This window comes from Momordica charantia (assembly GCF_013281855.1).
Source record: "Momordica charantia cultivar OHB3-1 chromosome 1 unlocalized genomic scaffold, Mcharantia_2.0 BLBB01000001.1, whole genome shotgun sequence".
NCBI lineage: Eukaryota > Viridiplantae > Streptophyta > Magnoliopsida > Cucurbitales > Cucurbitaceae > Momordica > Momordica charantia.
In genome coordinates this window covers 20,063,472-20,079,106 of record NW_028275157.1, presented here as the reverse complement: position 1 = coordinate 20,079,106, position 15,635 = coordinate 20,063,472, and the positions used below count along the sequence as shown (strand labels likewise).

Below are 15,635 nucleotides of genomic sequence, written 5' to 3'. Positions count from 1 at the left end.
GGATGGTTAGTTATTTATCTGTTAGTTAATCTAAATTAGGTAATCATTAATGGTAATGAATTTATTTTGTTGAGTTAATTGTTATTATCTAACTTGAATTAAGCAATTCTTTGGATATTAACTAATTGATTTTATACTTCTCTATCACCCCCTTCTTAGTTACTATATATATTTTTCTTTTGACTTCAACATCATGTGGAGATGGGAATTTTGAGGCTTCGACCAATTGAACTATGCTTAGATTAAATAGTTAGAGGAAATATGTCTTAATCAATTAGATTATGTTTGAATTAGCTAATTAATATAAATGTTACACAATTGGTATCTCCTAGGACATGAAGTCTTACTATGAGGTCTCTTATATTCGAGTTTTGCACTGGTCACAGTGTTGAGTAATGAACTCCGGTTATAGGGGTCTACTAGCATAAACTATACGGTATCGATTTCGAGAAATTAAAAAAAAATTGTTAGGTGGTATTTCCCTCAAGGAACTATGCTTTTATAAGTTAATGGTTGTCAGCAATCACTAACTGATTAGATTAGCAAATAATTGTAATTAATTGGTATTAAAAAGAATAATTGTGATTAGTTAACCACCTTAGTAGTTAAGTGATTAGTTACAGGTTTTTTTTTTCAGTACAGATTAGTTCTAGAGAATTAAATGTTAATATTTTGACCTTATTATTTCTTATTATTAGGTATTACATTTATTATTGGCTGATTAACTTTTATCTTTCTTAGATTCAAAGAAGTCTTGAAGTCCGGGTTCGGAGGTCTCTCCTTATAAGTAATTGTAATTGTATGAAAAAAAAATATATGTAGGATTTTTTTTTTTTAAGAGCCAAGTTGTGTTTTTTTTTTTTCCTGGTAGTTGAATTTTCTCTTTTATCCTTTATATTTATTTTACTAGGCAACTTCAACTATGGCCCAAGCTTAGGGAATTGAGTATAAAAGTAATTAGAGAGGACATATTACATTATTTTATTAGGCCTCTATGGTAGAATCTGTCTAGTATGAGAGAGGCAGTAGTTTACCTTGTGGCGGATGTCTGATTCGAGTATGCTTTTCTTCATCTAGTAAATTTAGCCAATTCAAAACTATATGATAGTAATTTGACAGTTCAATCCATGATTTGTTGGATGCATTTAGCAGCACCATAAGGTGACATAGTATTAGGGTCAAGGACGAGGTGCAGCTCTCACACACCAAGCCCCAATTTGACGATGAAGGATAATGTGACTGAGGAAACCACTACTGCAGCTTTCAAGGATGCCATTCGTTCATTGGTAGGCTTGATTTTCTTGATATATATGTTCTAATGTTGTAATTGGATGAACAAAATAATTTTAAAATTCAGGAACCATTTGTTACACGATTGGACAAAGTGACAAAGATTTTTTAACCGATGAATCATGATTTCATATCTTCCAATATCTAAAAATAGTAGAGGACAAATAACCCACATACTTCCATATCTTCATCTTTGGATCACTGAACGACAAAAATTATTAATGTTAATGACAAGAAAATGATTCAAAAGTGGAGAAATTCTCATAAAAGTTTTTGGGATACAAACAACAATGTCACAATAAAATTAAACCCATTGATAGCTGATAGAAGCCCCACTCCTAATTAAGATGCAGCAGCCACAACTCCACTGTCTGTGTAGGTTGCTAATTCACTGCGAAAACCCGATCATACCCTCCCCATTCTGGGAGGATCGGGAGGGTATTTTCGACCTTGCCTAACTGAGCTTATAAAATATTAACAAGTGTTGGGAAGTTGAGACTTTTTAGGGTTGCTGGGCTGATGAGGGTGATAGTGATGTATCATTAAATATTTGATTATTTAAATAAAGCACCAACTAATTCAATCTAATTCCACCGCCGAACGAGTATAGCTCAGCGGTAATTGATATATATCTAAAACTAAGAAGTTGTGAGTTCAAATCCCCTCCTCCAACATTTGTATTAAAAAAAAAATTCTACCGCCGCACTTTTAGAGATGTGGTTAATTATTTTCCATTGGGTTTATCTCTTTTTTTTTTACTCCCTGTTCTGTGGGTGATGACTTGTGATTCAATTCACTTAATCTTCTGATGACTTGTTTTGGTACTCAAAAAGTTTTCTATTTTTTTTTTCCGGTTCACCTAATTTTTAAGGTTAAAAATTTTTATCGGTTGTGAAAGTGAGAGCTGAGATCAGTAGCTTTCAAATGTTGCCAATTGAATCAATTTAGAAGATTGAAATGACAGCCGCAAAGTGGTTCCAAATGGCCTATTCTTACAAAGCTTTGTGGGTTCTTACCTTCTTGTCTTCCTTTTTTTTATATATTTTTATTTAGGAGCCAAATCATTGTCCATTTTTGAGTAATTTGTGTTGATAATTTTGATGCCTTGCTTGCAATTTTGTTATAAATATGAAGCTTTCAAGAGAAGTAAACCTCGTCTTTTTTAAGACATGCGAATTCGAATGAGTAGATGATTTCTTTGGTTATGTTTGAGTTCTATATTCTATAACTGAATTTGTATACTCAAATTCAAATAATTTCTTTGAAGAAATAAAAACCGACTAGACAGGTCACTTCAAAATTGATCAATCAGCCAAGTATAAAGTTGTCGGATAAAATAAATAATTTCTACGGTTAACATTTTCAAACCAATTAGATTGTTCGAAATTATTTGAGATTATTTAATTTAAAAAAAAGTACACATTAAGTCGTAAAATTGTCAAAAAAAATTGACCGCAGTCAATTTGATGGAACGGCAGCGGCACGCGGCTAATATCTTCATTCATTGTCTGAAACTCCAAGTCAAAGAAAAAGTTTCAAATCAGACATAAAATTTCATCCATTAATATTATCATATTTTTATTATGATTATTAAATAATTAATAATTCGAAGTTAATATTTTAAGTTATCCAAAGGGACCACGCGTCCGGTTGCCGCAGGGAACAATTCCCAAGTAACCAATTTTAAAATTCAAATGCTTACGTGGCAAAAGCCCAGCCCCACCTCCATTTCCCAACATGACTTCACATCTAAACCTCCCATCCCATCCCATTCATTTTTCAAATATTTCAAACCTTTAAATATTATTTTTCAATCGTATATCTTCGATAATAATTTTTTATTTTGATAGCTAAAGTAAACATAATTTAATTCACGAATTACCTCTCCAACGTGTCGTATTAATTTTTTTTATTATTTTGATCTCCATTTTTAAAATGTACTTTTGATTTATAAATGTATTCGTTTTGGTTTTTATATTTTTTTAAAAAAAATATTTGAGTCATCTCATTTACATATTCATCTTATTTCTTTTTATTACAATTTTGACATAATACTTTCGTCGCTACTTTTTTTACGTTAGTTATAAGCGTGTATTCAAATATTTTTATTGTGTATAAAATTTGTGTGAAAATTTTGCATGACCAACATGGTAACTTAAAGTTACAAAGACCAAAACGAATTTTTCAAAAGTACTACAGTGACTAAAATAAACCAATTTTTTTTAATATAACATGTGGGGGTGAGGGATCGAACTAACAACCTCCTGGGTGTAGATATATGTCAAGTACTGTTAACTATGCTCGTTTTGGCAAAAAAGAAAAACCAATTTTTTAAAAAAAATATGGAAATCAAAATAAATAAATATCGAAATTACAATAAAATGGTATTTTAAAACCTATTTAAAAATTTGTTCAACCTTAAAAGACAACCAAGAAAAAAGGGGGAAAAAAGTTCAGTTTATTTATTTAGGGAAATTTGGGAGAGGAAAATGAGGGTTTGGAATTAGGTAGAGAGGAAAGAGTGAAGTGGTTGTATGTGAGAAGTGAGAACAGAAAAAGGACAGAACCAGACACGAAAGTGGAGGCCACAAAATAGGGCCCAATTCGTACGGTTTTTGGGCTTTTGGTCCAACTTTCAGACAACTAAATCTACAGTTATTGGGCTCACTCTCCCATAACCATCATACTCATTCCAGCGCCTCCACTGCCTCCGCCTTCCCTGCGGCAGTGCCGGTGGCGCCACAGCATCTCAGCCACCTGAGCACAGCTACGTCTCCTTCAATAACGTGGGATGCTAATCTTAATAACGTGGGATGAAGATTAGAACTTTAGATTAGATGTGTAACGAATCGAGTTATGGTATTATACTTCATGATTTAAATATTTAATAGTAATATTGATGTCATCAAAAGTTTTACGGAAAAAAAAGAATCACAAATATTTATTAGGTTAAATTACAAAAATCTTCTTGAACTTTGTTCCCGTCATAAAAATACATCTATGCTTTTTAAATTTAAATACTGTCTTTACTATTTCATAAATATTTCAAAAATATCATTTGAGCAAACATTCGTTTATATTCGAAACGAGAGTTAATGTGATTGAATCTAAAACAATGTCACAGTTAATATGGAAGCTTGAGTGGATTAAGTTTGAAAAGAAATGAAATATATTTAAAAGGAGAATTATGACAAAATTGGGTAGGCAATGGTGAACTAAACTCTCTTGACATTGGATAAATAAAACTTTTAACCAAAAATTGGGACATTAATTATCACATCTTTTTAGATTTTGCAAGGTCAACTTTCAGTTTAAAATATTAAAATAATATATTTTTTAAAGGTTTGTGAAAGATCAATAATAATTGCAATGAAAGAGATATTTTTCAAACATAAAATAACATTTATGAATATACTTTTGTAATTTAACCTATATGTCATGTCCGTATTTGATGATAAATTGAATAAATTGGTAATTTGATGATGTGAAATGGAATGGTTTATTTATTATTATTTTTTTTTTTAAAGATAATAGATTTGATGGGAATCTCTCTCATAAAAAGGAGCATGGTAAGGAGAGTGGAAGCTCCACAATGAGGAGTTAGTCAACCAACTCATCCAATTTCTAATACACAGCGGCAGAATATTGAATATTTGTTTCTTTTTTACGTTCGAAAAATATTTTGGTGTTTGAATAAAAATAATAAATTGCAAATTTTCAATAATAATTAACGTAAAGATGGGTAGTGATAAATCAACACTATTTTATTCATTATTCACGTTTTCGTATTTATTTATTCACCGCTAAATGTTGGTGCCGGTTTCGTACGTAGCTGTCGGCCACGGCCAGGCTTCTTTGTCCTTTTTATCTCTCTTCCCACTTTCTCTCTCTTCTCCACAAAATTCGTTTCCCACCACTACTCAACATACGTGCCTTTCTGGGCCGGTTCATCTCCACTACGGACCTTAATGGGCCTCCGCATCTGGGTTGGGCCGCCACCCATTAACACCCAAAACCCATTTTTCTATCTATTTTTCGGAATTTGTACGTGGATGATCTATTTACGTAAAACGATGGAAAAGTATAGAATTTACACTTGTCATGAAAATCCTTAGATACTACCTATAACACAAATTACTAATATATCCATAGAATCCATCTCGGTCATTTTTGAAAGTCTTCGTCTCCCGCCAACTTCTATCTACCTTCATCTCCGGCCGCCTCCATTTTTCTTTCATTCCAACGGATATTTTCAATTTCTGATTTTGTTCGAAGTATTGTATATGTGAGTATATATAATATAGTGATTTGATTATGATATATCTTATAACTCAAGTTATATATATGCGGAATTGTGAATATATCCTATAGTGATTTTGAATATATATATGCGGATATATAAGTGAATATATACTGTGATTTTGAATATGCAGATATATGTTTATTGAGACTCAAAAGATGTTTATGTGATTTTGAATTGTCCTTAAGATAAAATCAATTTTTTGATGGAGTAAATTAAAGTTTTGAACGAGTGAATAAAGACATTTGTATTGAAAATTAGTAAGGGGCCACAGTAAATAAAAGATTATGATAACAATTTATGAAATTAAATATTTTATATTTCAAAAAAATCCAAATAATAAATGCAAAAAATAAAGGTAAAATCAGAATTAAAATAAAATTCTAACCCAGAAATCTAAAAGTAAAAATTCTGAAAACTTTATCTCTTTTCGATAATAGGCTCCTTGTACAAATTCTTTCATATTTCTTGAACCAAAATCTATACACAAATGACTATTAAACATTTTTTTTAGTTCAATGAGAATTAAACTTAGATAATAATGCTCGAATTGAAATTAAACCATACTTCGTTATTTAAATAATTGGAAGTACTCTTTGTTTAGAGTTGAGTTCTCAAAATTACACAATTGCAAATTAGGCCCACCACTAGAACAATTCAAGTTACAGTACAACACCACCTCTGGTTTCCGATTTACCTGATAAATCGCGACCTTTACTCACGATCTCCTTCAGTTCCATTAGCCTCCACATGTACCAAGCGCCCATCGACCTATACGGCTTCCATTTGTCGCACAGTTTCTCCATCTCCACTGGCTTCGGCAACTCCTTCAGTCCGTACAGCCGCTGCACGCCTTTTCTGACGCCGAGATCGCCCACCGGCAGCACGTCCGGCCGATGCAGACTGAAAATCATGAACATTTGCACCGACCAAACGCCGATTCCCTTCACCGCCGTCAACGTCCTCACCAGAGTCTCGTCGTCCATCTCCAGAATCGAAGATTCCGTCAAAATCCCCTCCACGAATTTCCCCGCTAGGTCATGGAGGTAGCTCGCTTTCCGCCCCGAAACTCCAATTACCCGCAGCTGCTGCGCCGACAGCCCCAGCACGGCGCCCGGGACCACCGCCGCCTCGCCGCCGCACAGCGCGGCGAACCGATTGTAGATTGATTCGGCGGCCTTTGTAGCGAGCTGTTGGTACAGAATGCTCTTCGTTAGGGCTAGGAATGGGGGATTCGATTTGAATTTGGGGGTTTCGCACGAATCTAACAGATTTATCAGGAGAGGGTCCGATCGGCGTAAGTGATCGATCGCCGTACAGATTTCATCCGTAGACGATAACGATTTGACGGGATAGGCCGGGTTCAGAACTGATCGGGTTGGGTCATTCTCGCCGGCGATTGGTGGTTTGACCGTCATCTTCCGTATTTTTGTGGATCGAAACGGAATCTCCAGCGTTTCAGACTGGGACTGTAATAGAGATTGAGATTTCGATTTCAGGCGGGTTCTTTTGGACATCGGAGGCGATAGATTTGAAGCGGAGGCCATGGCGGCGGTGAACGATTTGAGGGCAAAAGCTAGGTTTTGAATCATGATTCAGGGGGAGTGAAGTAAAGATGTCGCGTTGTCATTGGCTGAGGTGATGTCGTCTACGTCAGCAACTCAAATCTTGCGCTGCACGACTGCATAATGATTATAATATTCAGTCAAACTCCATTTGTTTTTTCCTTTGACTGGCTATCTACAATTTGCTTTCTTATGATTTGGGTTTTTACTTTTCTCTTCCATTTAAAAATTAGGAGTTTAATAAACTTCAAGTTCATGCACAAATTTTAGAATACATTTATAAATTCATAAAATCAATGCATCAAAATTGGTCTATCAGGATCGAAATTTAGGAGGAACGATCTTTAATTAAAATTTGCTTTAAAACTACATTGAAATACAAACAAATAACTTAAACTTTTCTTTGTTTTTTTATTATTATTGTTGGTCTGGAATATTGGACTTATTTCCAAGTTTTTATACGGTTTAGTTTCTCCTAAAATATACATCACAATAAGATTTTTGTTTTAATTTTTTAAAAAGACATCACAATAAGATTTGATTTGTTTTTAACACCGGCTTGAATTACAAGTTTTCGACACATATTTTTAGCATCCATCTTTTTATTGCTTTTTTGGTCATTTATGAGACTTTTGTCATTTTTCATATGAATCTCAAATATGAGATTTTAAATTGTTCAATAATTCCTATCAAATAATTTTTTTTAAAAACCCTATCAAATCAGAAATTGAATCATACAACGATCAATATTCTTTTCCTTATATGGAAGTTTTTCCCCTTTTTTTTATTTTCAGTTGGTGCGGGGTACACATATTCCCTCATAGATTTTGATATTTTTCTATCTCAATAGTTGTATGATTTGTCTAAATAAGGATCACATTTTTTCTCCTTTTTTCAAGAATGTGACCACATTGATATAATCAGTAAAAAAAAAAAGAAAGAAAATAGTCACGATAGAATATTTTTTTATAAATACCACGTTCTTATATTTACCAATGATAAAGTCGTATTGGGTTTGCTTCTTAAGAGGTAATTATAAATTTTAGTTTTGTGGTTTGTGGATTTTGTTGTGTCTAAATGACATGTTTTGCAAAATATAGAAATGATACCCAATTCTTAGTTTTTGTCATATGTTTCAATAGAATTGATATCTCTTGTATCAATTTCATTCCAGATGAAAATAGATTTTGATGAAAGAATTTATTTTTATAAGTTTTACAACTCATTCATATACGTCAATATGAGCATGTGAGCATAGTTAAAGTTAGTGATTTATAATTATTTTTCTTTTATCAATTAGTCCAATACAAGTATGTTTTTTTTGGAGCATTACTACTATTGACTCCTTTTTCGTTTCTTTATCTTGGTTTGGCAATAATAAGCTACTTGTTCATCTATGGGAAGAGAGATACCCCATCGTACCACTATCCTTATAAATTCATGTCATAATCTCTATCAAATTATAAAATTTTCACTATCCTATAGTGATGGACTAAGAGCCACTAACCTATGATATAAAATCTCACAAATTCCTCGACACCGAATGTTTTATATGACTATCCATTTATTTCGTGAGATTAGTCCAGACGTACTAACTCGATTTCCGATCTACCTTTAAAAGAGAATATTCAAATCTAGTAGTGACCCACCTGCCTAGTCCAAGACAGGCAAGTTGGGCTGATATAATGATCAGGTCATGCAGCAAGCTTAGCAGAGAAGGTCTACCCCACAAATTAACTTCTTTATCCACATCATGTTTTTAATTAGTTGAAAAAATACCAGTTTGAGTGATGATTAATGAACTAATTAAATACAATATAAGACATGGACACTTAACGAAGAAGAAAGCATGCAAGGGAGAAGGAGAGCAAAATTTAAGTGTACTATACTATTCCATTGGGAATGAAGAAAGAGAAAGAAGAGAGAGAAAGAGGTGACGAAAAGATATATATAAAATTTCAATATTTCGATTTTCACAAACATTGACGTATAATGGAACATTAAGCAGCAGCCAAAAAATCTGAAAGGGAGAAGAAAAAAAAAAAGAAAAACTGATGATCATCGTGGATTGGATTCTGTGAAGGAGACAGTATTTCCATAAAACCGTCTCTGCCCTCTTTTAAAAATCCCTCAACAAACATTATAATATGGCGTGGCTTTCTTTCTCTTTTCTCTCTCCCGGTATAAAAAGAAAGTGAATATTAATAACAAAAGAAAAAAACGAAAAAAAAAAAACTCCCCCACATTGCCCCACTGGCCATCGTAGTTTGCTTGAAAGAGAGCAAAGAAGAAGAAGAAGAAAAAAAAAAATTCCTTTTTTGTTTTTGTTTGAATGATGATTTTAACTTGTGAAGTCGTAGTAAAGCTGAGGTTGCTCCGAGTCATTGAGGCTCCATGAGAGAAAGGCGACGCCGGGATTGATATCGTTGGTAATGCCGTGCGGGTATCGCGGCGTTCTCTGGCTGTGAGAATGGTGGGGAAGCCATGAGCTGGCCTCGTTCCTATACATCGAACTCGCCTGCTGCCCCGAGTTCGCTGCTTTTCTCTCTTCCTTCTTGTATCGAATCCCACACGCATTGCACAAAGACTGCATAAATAAAAAAAACACCATGTCCCGTAATCCGTGAGCTTAAGCTTTTAAATTCAATCCAATCTAATTTCAGTTTAAAATAGGTTGCGTGGGTGGGTCAATTACCTTGGGACCACTAGGGCCATTGCGCCAGAGGGGCGTAGTGGTAGTGTCGCAATTGGCACAGTGGCGAGCGAACATTTGATCCCCATTGGCAGCAGATTTATCAGCACCACGGCGGCCACTTTTGGAAGACGGGCCGTGTTTGCCTCGAGGCAAGTCCCAGCCAAAGTTGGAAATGGAATTAGCCGACTGCTGTTCCTCGCGGCGCTTCTCGTCGTACTCCGTCATACGAGTGGACGGCGTTCCAAGAGAGAGCGTGCAGTCGACAGGAGAAGATGACTCGAAGGAGTAATTTTCCGAATCGTAGTAATTACCGTTATAGGCCGGCATGGAGTAGTAGCTGCCTTGCTGCCCGTAGAACGCCCCGCAAGAACACTCGCCGGCGGAGTAGCATTGGTAGCTGCCGCACCGCTGCATCATTTACGTTTCTATATGTATTTGGTAGACAGCAAAGATTAAAAAAAAAAACTAAAAATGAAGTGTTTTTTTGAAGTAAGTTTTTGGAAGGGGAGATAGAGAGAGCTGTGTGAGTTGTGAAGAATTGGAAGTTGGAGAATAGGGAGGAGAATGGGAGAGGTTTTTATAAGCTTGAAGTGGAGAGGCAAAAGAGAAGGCCACTTCAGCAAAATCAGTCCACGTTGTCGGAATGAAGAATATACGGAGTACTTTGTTTTAATTCAAAGACAGGGGTGGGCCCGACATTCATGTTCTTCCAGAGAGAGAAATAATGAAAACGATGTCTGAATTCGTCTGGTCTTGTCAGTCTGATTCAGTCAATGTGGTTGTAGTTGTAGGGTTCGAATAAAGGCCTTGTGTGCTTCTTTTGATTGCTACCCTGCAACTCCCCTTGTGTCACCATTTTATGTGTTGTTTTCACTAATTCTCCCAACCCACTTTTTACCCCCTCTTCTCTTCTTTATTTATTCACTTACAAATTCACCGTAGTTAATTTTTTTACAAATAAGATATAGTTGTTTTTTTCCTCTATTACTATTTGAAATAGTATGTTACAGTTGGGTATAACAAGATCCAACAACTGAAAAAGAATATAAATAGAGAGGACACGACAATAAAGAATTCAAACAACACGGGATGTCATACAATAGAGTGAGATGATTATTGGAAATGAGATTTTATTGAGTATAATTAATTAGAATGGGAGAGAGCCAATTGGTAGGTCAAAAGTGAAAGTGGGGGAACAGTCTTCAATGGATATTGCCTTCTCCGATCACGAGGTGGTTAAGGCAAAAAATGAGAGTCAAACCAAATACACACACTTACTATACAATTCCTCAACATCTCTTGATTTTTTCTTTGCCTTTGGCTGCTACTACAAGGCAAGATCAAATCTAGATTGGGAAAAAACAAAAAACGACCAAAAAGGAAAACATTAAAACGATGTCGTTTCGATTACTAATCTAGCGTAGGCCTAGGCTTGGCCTTCCACAACACGAAACGAAACTTGGGAGTGGGAGAGGGCTCTTTTGTCACGTGATTTTCTTCATTCAGATTAATATTCTTAACGTTTGAAACTGAAAAATGGTGGAAGAGAGAAGAGAGAGAGAGAGAGAGAGAGAGAGAGAGAGAGAGAGAGAAGGGCTTATAATGGGGAGATGCGATACTTGCGATACTGAGCCAATCATGAAAGCAAAGGACTGTTTGTCTCTGTGGTATTATTTTTTTTTTTTCCTTTAATTTTGTGGACTGTAAGAGAGAGAGATTCTGGGTCAAAGATACAAGCTCGAAAAAAGGAAAAGCGTCCAAACATATATTATTACAAACTCAAAGTAATGGAAAAAAATTATTAAAAAAAACACACATACACACACAGCTTAAAAAACTGTGAAAAATAAAAACCTCCCCAAATCCCATACAAGAAATCATGAATCATCATGGCCAACCCCGACCAAACTCTCTTGGGCCCCATTTTCTTTTTTCTCACATTTAAATAAATGAATAATAAATATGCACAAATCCATCTAGAGAGAGAAACTGAAGCAGATCGAAAGATCATATAATCAGATCATCTTGAGATTGATGATCTCCTCTCTCTCTCTACCACAAAAGATGCTCTCTTCTTTGTTTTTCTCTCTCTTCATCCAAGCTTTCTAAGACTACGAGACACGACAAACAAACTTCGATTAGCTCAATCCAGACACCATAAAAAAGTGCCACATCAGCCTAACTACTCATGGCAACCAATCTCCTTCCATTTAGATAAGTGGATAAAATGTTAAATTAAACATCGATATAGAAGTCGTTGAATTTGTAATTTTGCATCTAATAAGATTTTGGCATTTTGTTAGGAGAGCCTATTAAGGTTGAAATTGTAACCTTAAACTCTAGATAATTATAAATTGGAAAAATTTGTGTTGTTACCTACCTACCTCTTTTATTTACCTTATGAATTTTCTTTTGTAAATAATTATATAATGTTGTAAAATTAAGTCTGGCATCATTTTCTCAAACATCCTGAAAGGAAAAAGCTTAATATTTTGGATAAATGTAAAATAATTTATATGGGGTTTCATTTGTATCAAACAATGTCTCGCGATTTAGAAGGATACTCAATTGATGGCCCTCGTTAACAACGTATATATGGATGAAAACACGCAATAATAACACAAATATTTATTGAAATGTGTAATATTTTGCATGGAAAACAGAGTAGTGGAGAGAAGTTGTTGGAGTTGAGGATTAATGTTTCCAATGCAGTAGGGAGGAAGTGGGGCACGTGGAATACATGGTATTGCATGCATGCAAAAAACGAAGAGTAAAAATGATAGACTTGGGAAGATATATATAATATATGGAGCATGAGATGAAAAGATAAAAATAAAAGAGATGGTATTAGAGATATCGAATTCTCCGCATTTCCATATTTCCATATTATATTATCTAGTTTGGTATTAATCTTCATACCAATTGAAAGATTGTCTTTCACATGTATATTCATTATCTTACCCTTATTTAATCAATGTGAGACTTTGATCGATTCTTTATTAGATTGGAATTCCAAACTCCAAAGAGACGTAATATGTTGTTAAGAATAACGGTACTCCAAGTATCTCCACAATGACATGACATTATTCGTTTTGGGCATAACACTCACAGTTTTATTTTATGTTTCATCTAAACTGTCTCATACCAATTGAGATAATTTATCCATATTTATATATCATGGTCACTCTATTTTTCAAGACATACAATTTTATTTGCATACCGTACAAATCCAACATATGTAGGGTAAAAATAGGAGGAAGAGAAAAAGAAGAAAGGAAAAAGAAGAAGAAGAAGATATAATATAATGGAAATTGGGAGGGGAAGGGGGGTAACTTTAAAACGAACAGAACACGATATTATTCTTTGTTCCTCAAAAGCAACAAATGCACAACTGGAATGTCTGTGTGGGAAGCTTTGTTAGTCGGGCCGCCTGGCTTCGGGGCGATTCTGCCGTACGTTGACTGGATCTTCTTTTTCCGACTTATCTTAAAGTAATAACAAAACCCATAGCCACCACACACTAATACTAATCATTGCTTCCTCCTTCTAATTCTACCATCACAATATATACTTCCACACATCGGACTTTTTCCGAACCACTCCTACGAAAAAAATACCTATCTTATAATAAAAATTTATCAACACGAGGATGACAGTTGACATGATACAATAAATGACAGCAGTATCTATATTATCGTACTTAGTACTATTTTTTTTTAAAATATATAAATAATGATAGTTTTTGGAGTGGGTGGAGGGCAAAAAGATAAAGAGGTTTCGTAAGTTTTTTGGTAATTGAGAAATGGGATATTGTGAGTTTGAAAAGGGAGTTTGTAGGTATAACCCCGAACAAGCCGCCTGCCAAAGTTTGTAAGTTTATAACGCAATTTTGTCATCACTCTCTCATATATTTTTATTTATTTATTTATTTTATGTTATGTGTGCAACACTTCGCTTTGTCTTCTGTAAAGTCACCCAATTAAATTGGGCTCTGATATTCTCTCTCCCTCTCATTGTCTCACAGTGCCTTTTGGTTTTGGATTTGGATAAACTTGTTACAAAAACCTCATACTCCTCCTTTACCATTTTATTATTATTATTATTATTATTATTATTATTTTTATGGTGATGGGATTTCTTCATATTGATCATGTAACTTAATTAATTAATTTAAGGGGGGTTTGCTTCCTAAAGAGTTGAATGGTTAGTGAGTATTTGTCTCCTTAATCTTTAAACTTGAATGATTAGTGAGGTTAATAGTGGCTAACTAGGTAGGCTGTGTTTTGTTAATTTGAGAGTGCTGGTTTTTGTGACTCTTCTTTTTGGGTATTGATAGTTTAATATTTTCTCTCTTTTATTAGCTACTTGACTTGGTATATATTTTGGCTAGTGACATTTTTAAAGTTTGATTTCGGAATTTTGAGTATTTTGTTTAAATATTTTTAATTGGAAGAAGTATGCTAAACATATGTTTACACTAGAGTAATTTGAAGCTCACTTGGTAACGTTTTCGTTTCTCGTTTTTATTAAGAAACTTAAGCAGTTAGCAATTATTAATGTTTATTATTTCTCTTTTTCAGAGAAACGTTTTCAAAATTGTATAGAAATTTCAGAAAGAAAAAAAATCAAGTTTTCTTGTTTCTGGTTCTCGTTTTTAATTTTTTCCCAAAACATAAATAAAATTAATGTTTTATAATTTTTAATATTAAATATTTAAAAGCAACAATGACATAAAAATTTTGAATATTTAATTAAAAGAATTAATTTTCATGTAAAATGTTTACTTTTTTTTTTAATTTAAAATTTAATATAATAGTTACTTTTTTTTAATAAAACGAATAAAGAACATAAAAATACTTACTAAATGTAATTATATTTTTCTTTATTAAAAATCAAGAAGGAAAAGAAGAAACCAGAAATATAAGCGTCACCAATGAGTCATTGATTTTCCACCACTCCACCGGTGTAACCTATATACTATAAAAAATCGATAAGTTTTTCTTAAATAACGTGTTGTATTATATACATACGAATCGATTAAGTTTATATCCTACCACAAATTTGTAAGAAAGAACATATGTAAAGGCTGTGCTATTCTAAAAAAATTGTAAAGAATATTGTACTAATTATTTAGACAAATCTTAGGCTAATTTATATGATTTGATTAAGGCCTGATTTGCAGTCTTTATAGGTTAGGGAGGCAATCATAAACGGGTTGAGAGTTGAGTTGCTTAATATTCAAGTAATGTGTTCTCCAAGATTTGAAGGGTAAAAGAAAAATGCTGAGATCTCCCATTGCCTTTTTTGACTAAGACTTGAATCCAAAGACTTCGTTGTGTTAAGATCGCCCAGCTTTTATCTTCTCTTTATTTAGTTTTCAGAAGGAATGTTAAAGGGACCAAAAAAACAAAAAACAGTTGATCAGATGAAGGAATAATTAATTCAGTTTCTAGACAATGACATCTCGGATGGAATATGCGAGCTCAACGATGTCTGGGGTGGGGAATTAACCATTATTTTTACGATGATAATAGGTATCTTGTTTCCGAAATAATGTTCGGATTGATTTTAATTATTTAATTTTAGATTTATTGGGCTGAAACATTAATCTTAATTAGATTATGAAACAAATCATGACTTATCCAATCTAATGATAAAAAACAGGATAATTGATAACATTAATCTTAATTAGATTATTTTCGGATTTTTTATTATTCCAATTTTACCCTTATGATATCTAATATATATCTGATGTATATCTATATCTGATATACATCCAATTTAT

At 33.6% G+C, this 15,635-nt stretch overlaps 2 protein-coding genes across 2 annotated transcripts; both read right to left on the bottom strand.

Moving 5' to 3' along the window:
- Window positions 1-6,140: 6,140 nt before the first annotated feature.
- On the bottom strand, window positions 6,141-7,373 carry LOC111005358 (DNA-3-methyladenine glycosylase 1-like). Its single transcript, XM_022276828.2, has one exon. It carries the CDS (start codon window positions 7,180-7,182, stop codon window positions 6,253-6,255), a length of 930 nt encoding a protein of 309 aa, XP_022132520.1. The 5' UTR covers window positions 7,183-7,373; the 3' UTR covers window positions 6,141-6,252.
- Window positions 7,374-9,089: 1,716 nt separating this feature from the next.
- LOC148213414 (GATA transcription factor 18-like) lies at window positions 9,090-10,385 on the bottom strand. The gene is made up of 2 exons (XM_088125484.1): window positions 9,851-10,385; window positions 9,090-9,742 (listed from the first exon to the last, which is right to left on the bottom strand). Exons 1-2 carry the CDS (start codon window positions 10,265-10,267, stop codon window positions 9,497-9,499), a joined length of 663 nt encoding a protein of 220 aa, XP_087981610.1. The 5' UTR covers window positions 10,268-10,385; the 3' UTR covers window positions 9,090-9,496.
- Between the last annotated feature and the right edge of the window lie 5,250 nt (window positions 10,386-15,635).

Excerpts from the sequence above, each read along its gene's own strand:
- LOC111005358 (XM_022276828.2), bottom strand. The coding sequence starts at position 7,182 with ATGATTCAAAACCTAGCTTTTGCCCTCAAATCGTTCACCGCCGCCATG.
- LOC148213414 (XM_088125484.1), bottom strand. The coding sequence starts at position 10,267 with ATGATGCAGCGGTGCGGCAGCTACCAATGCTACTCCGCCGGCGAGTGT. Across the intron at positions 9,743-9,850 it reads ATGGCCCTAGTGGTCCCAAG|TCTTTGTGCAATGCGTGTGG; the intron begins GTAATTGACCCA and ends TTATTTATGCAG.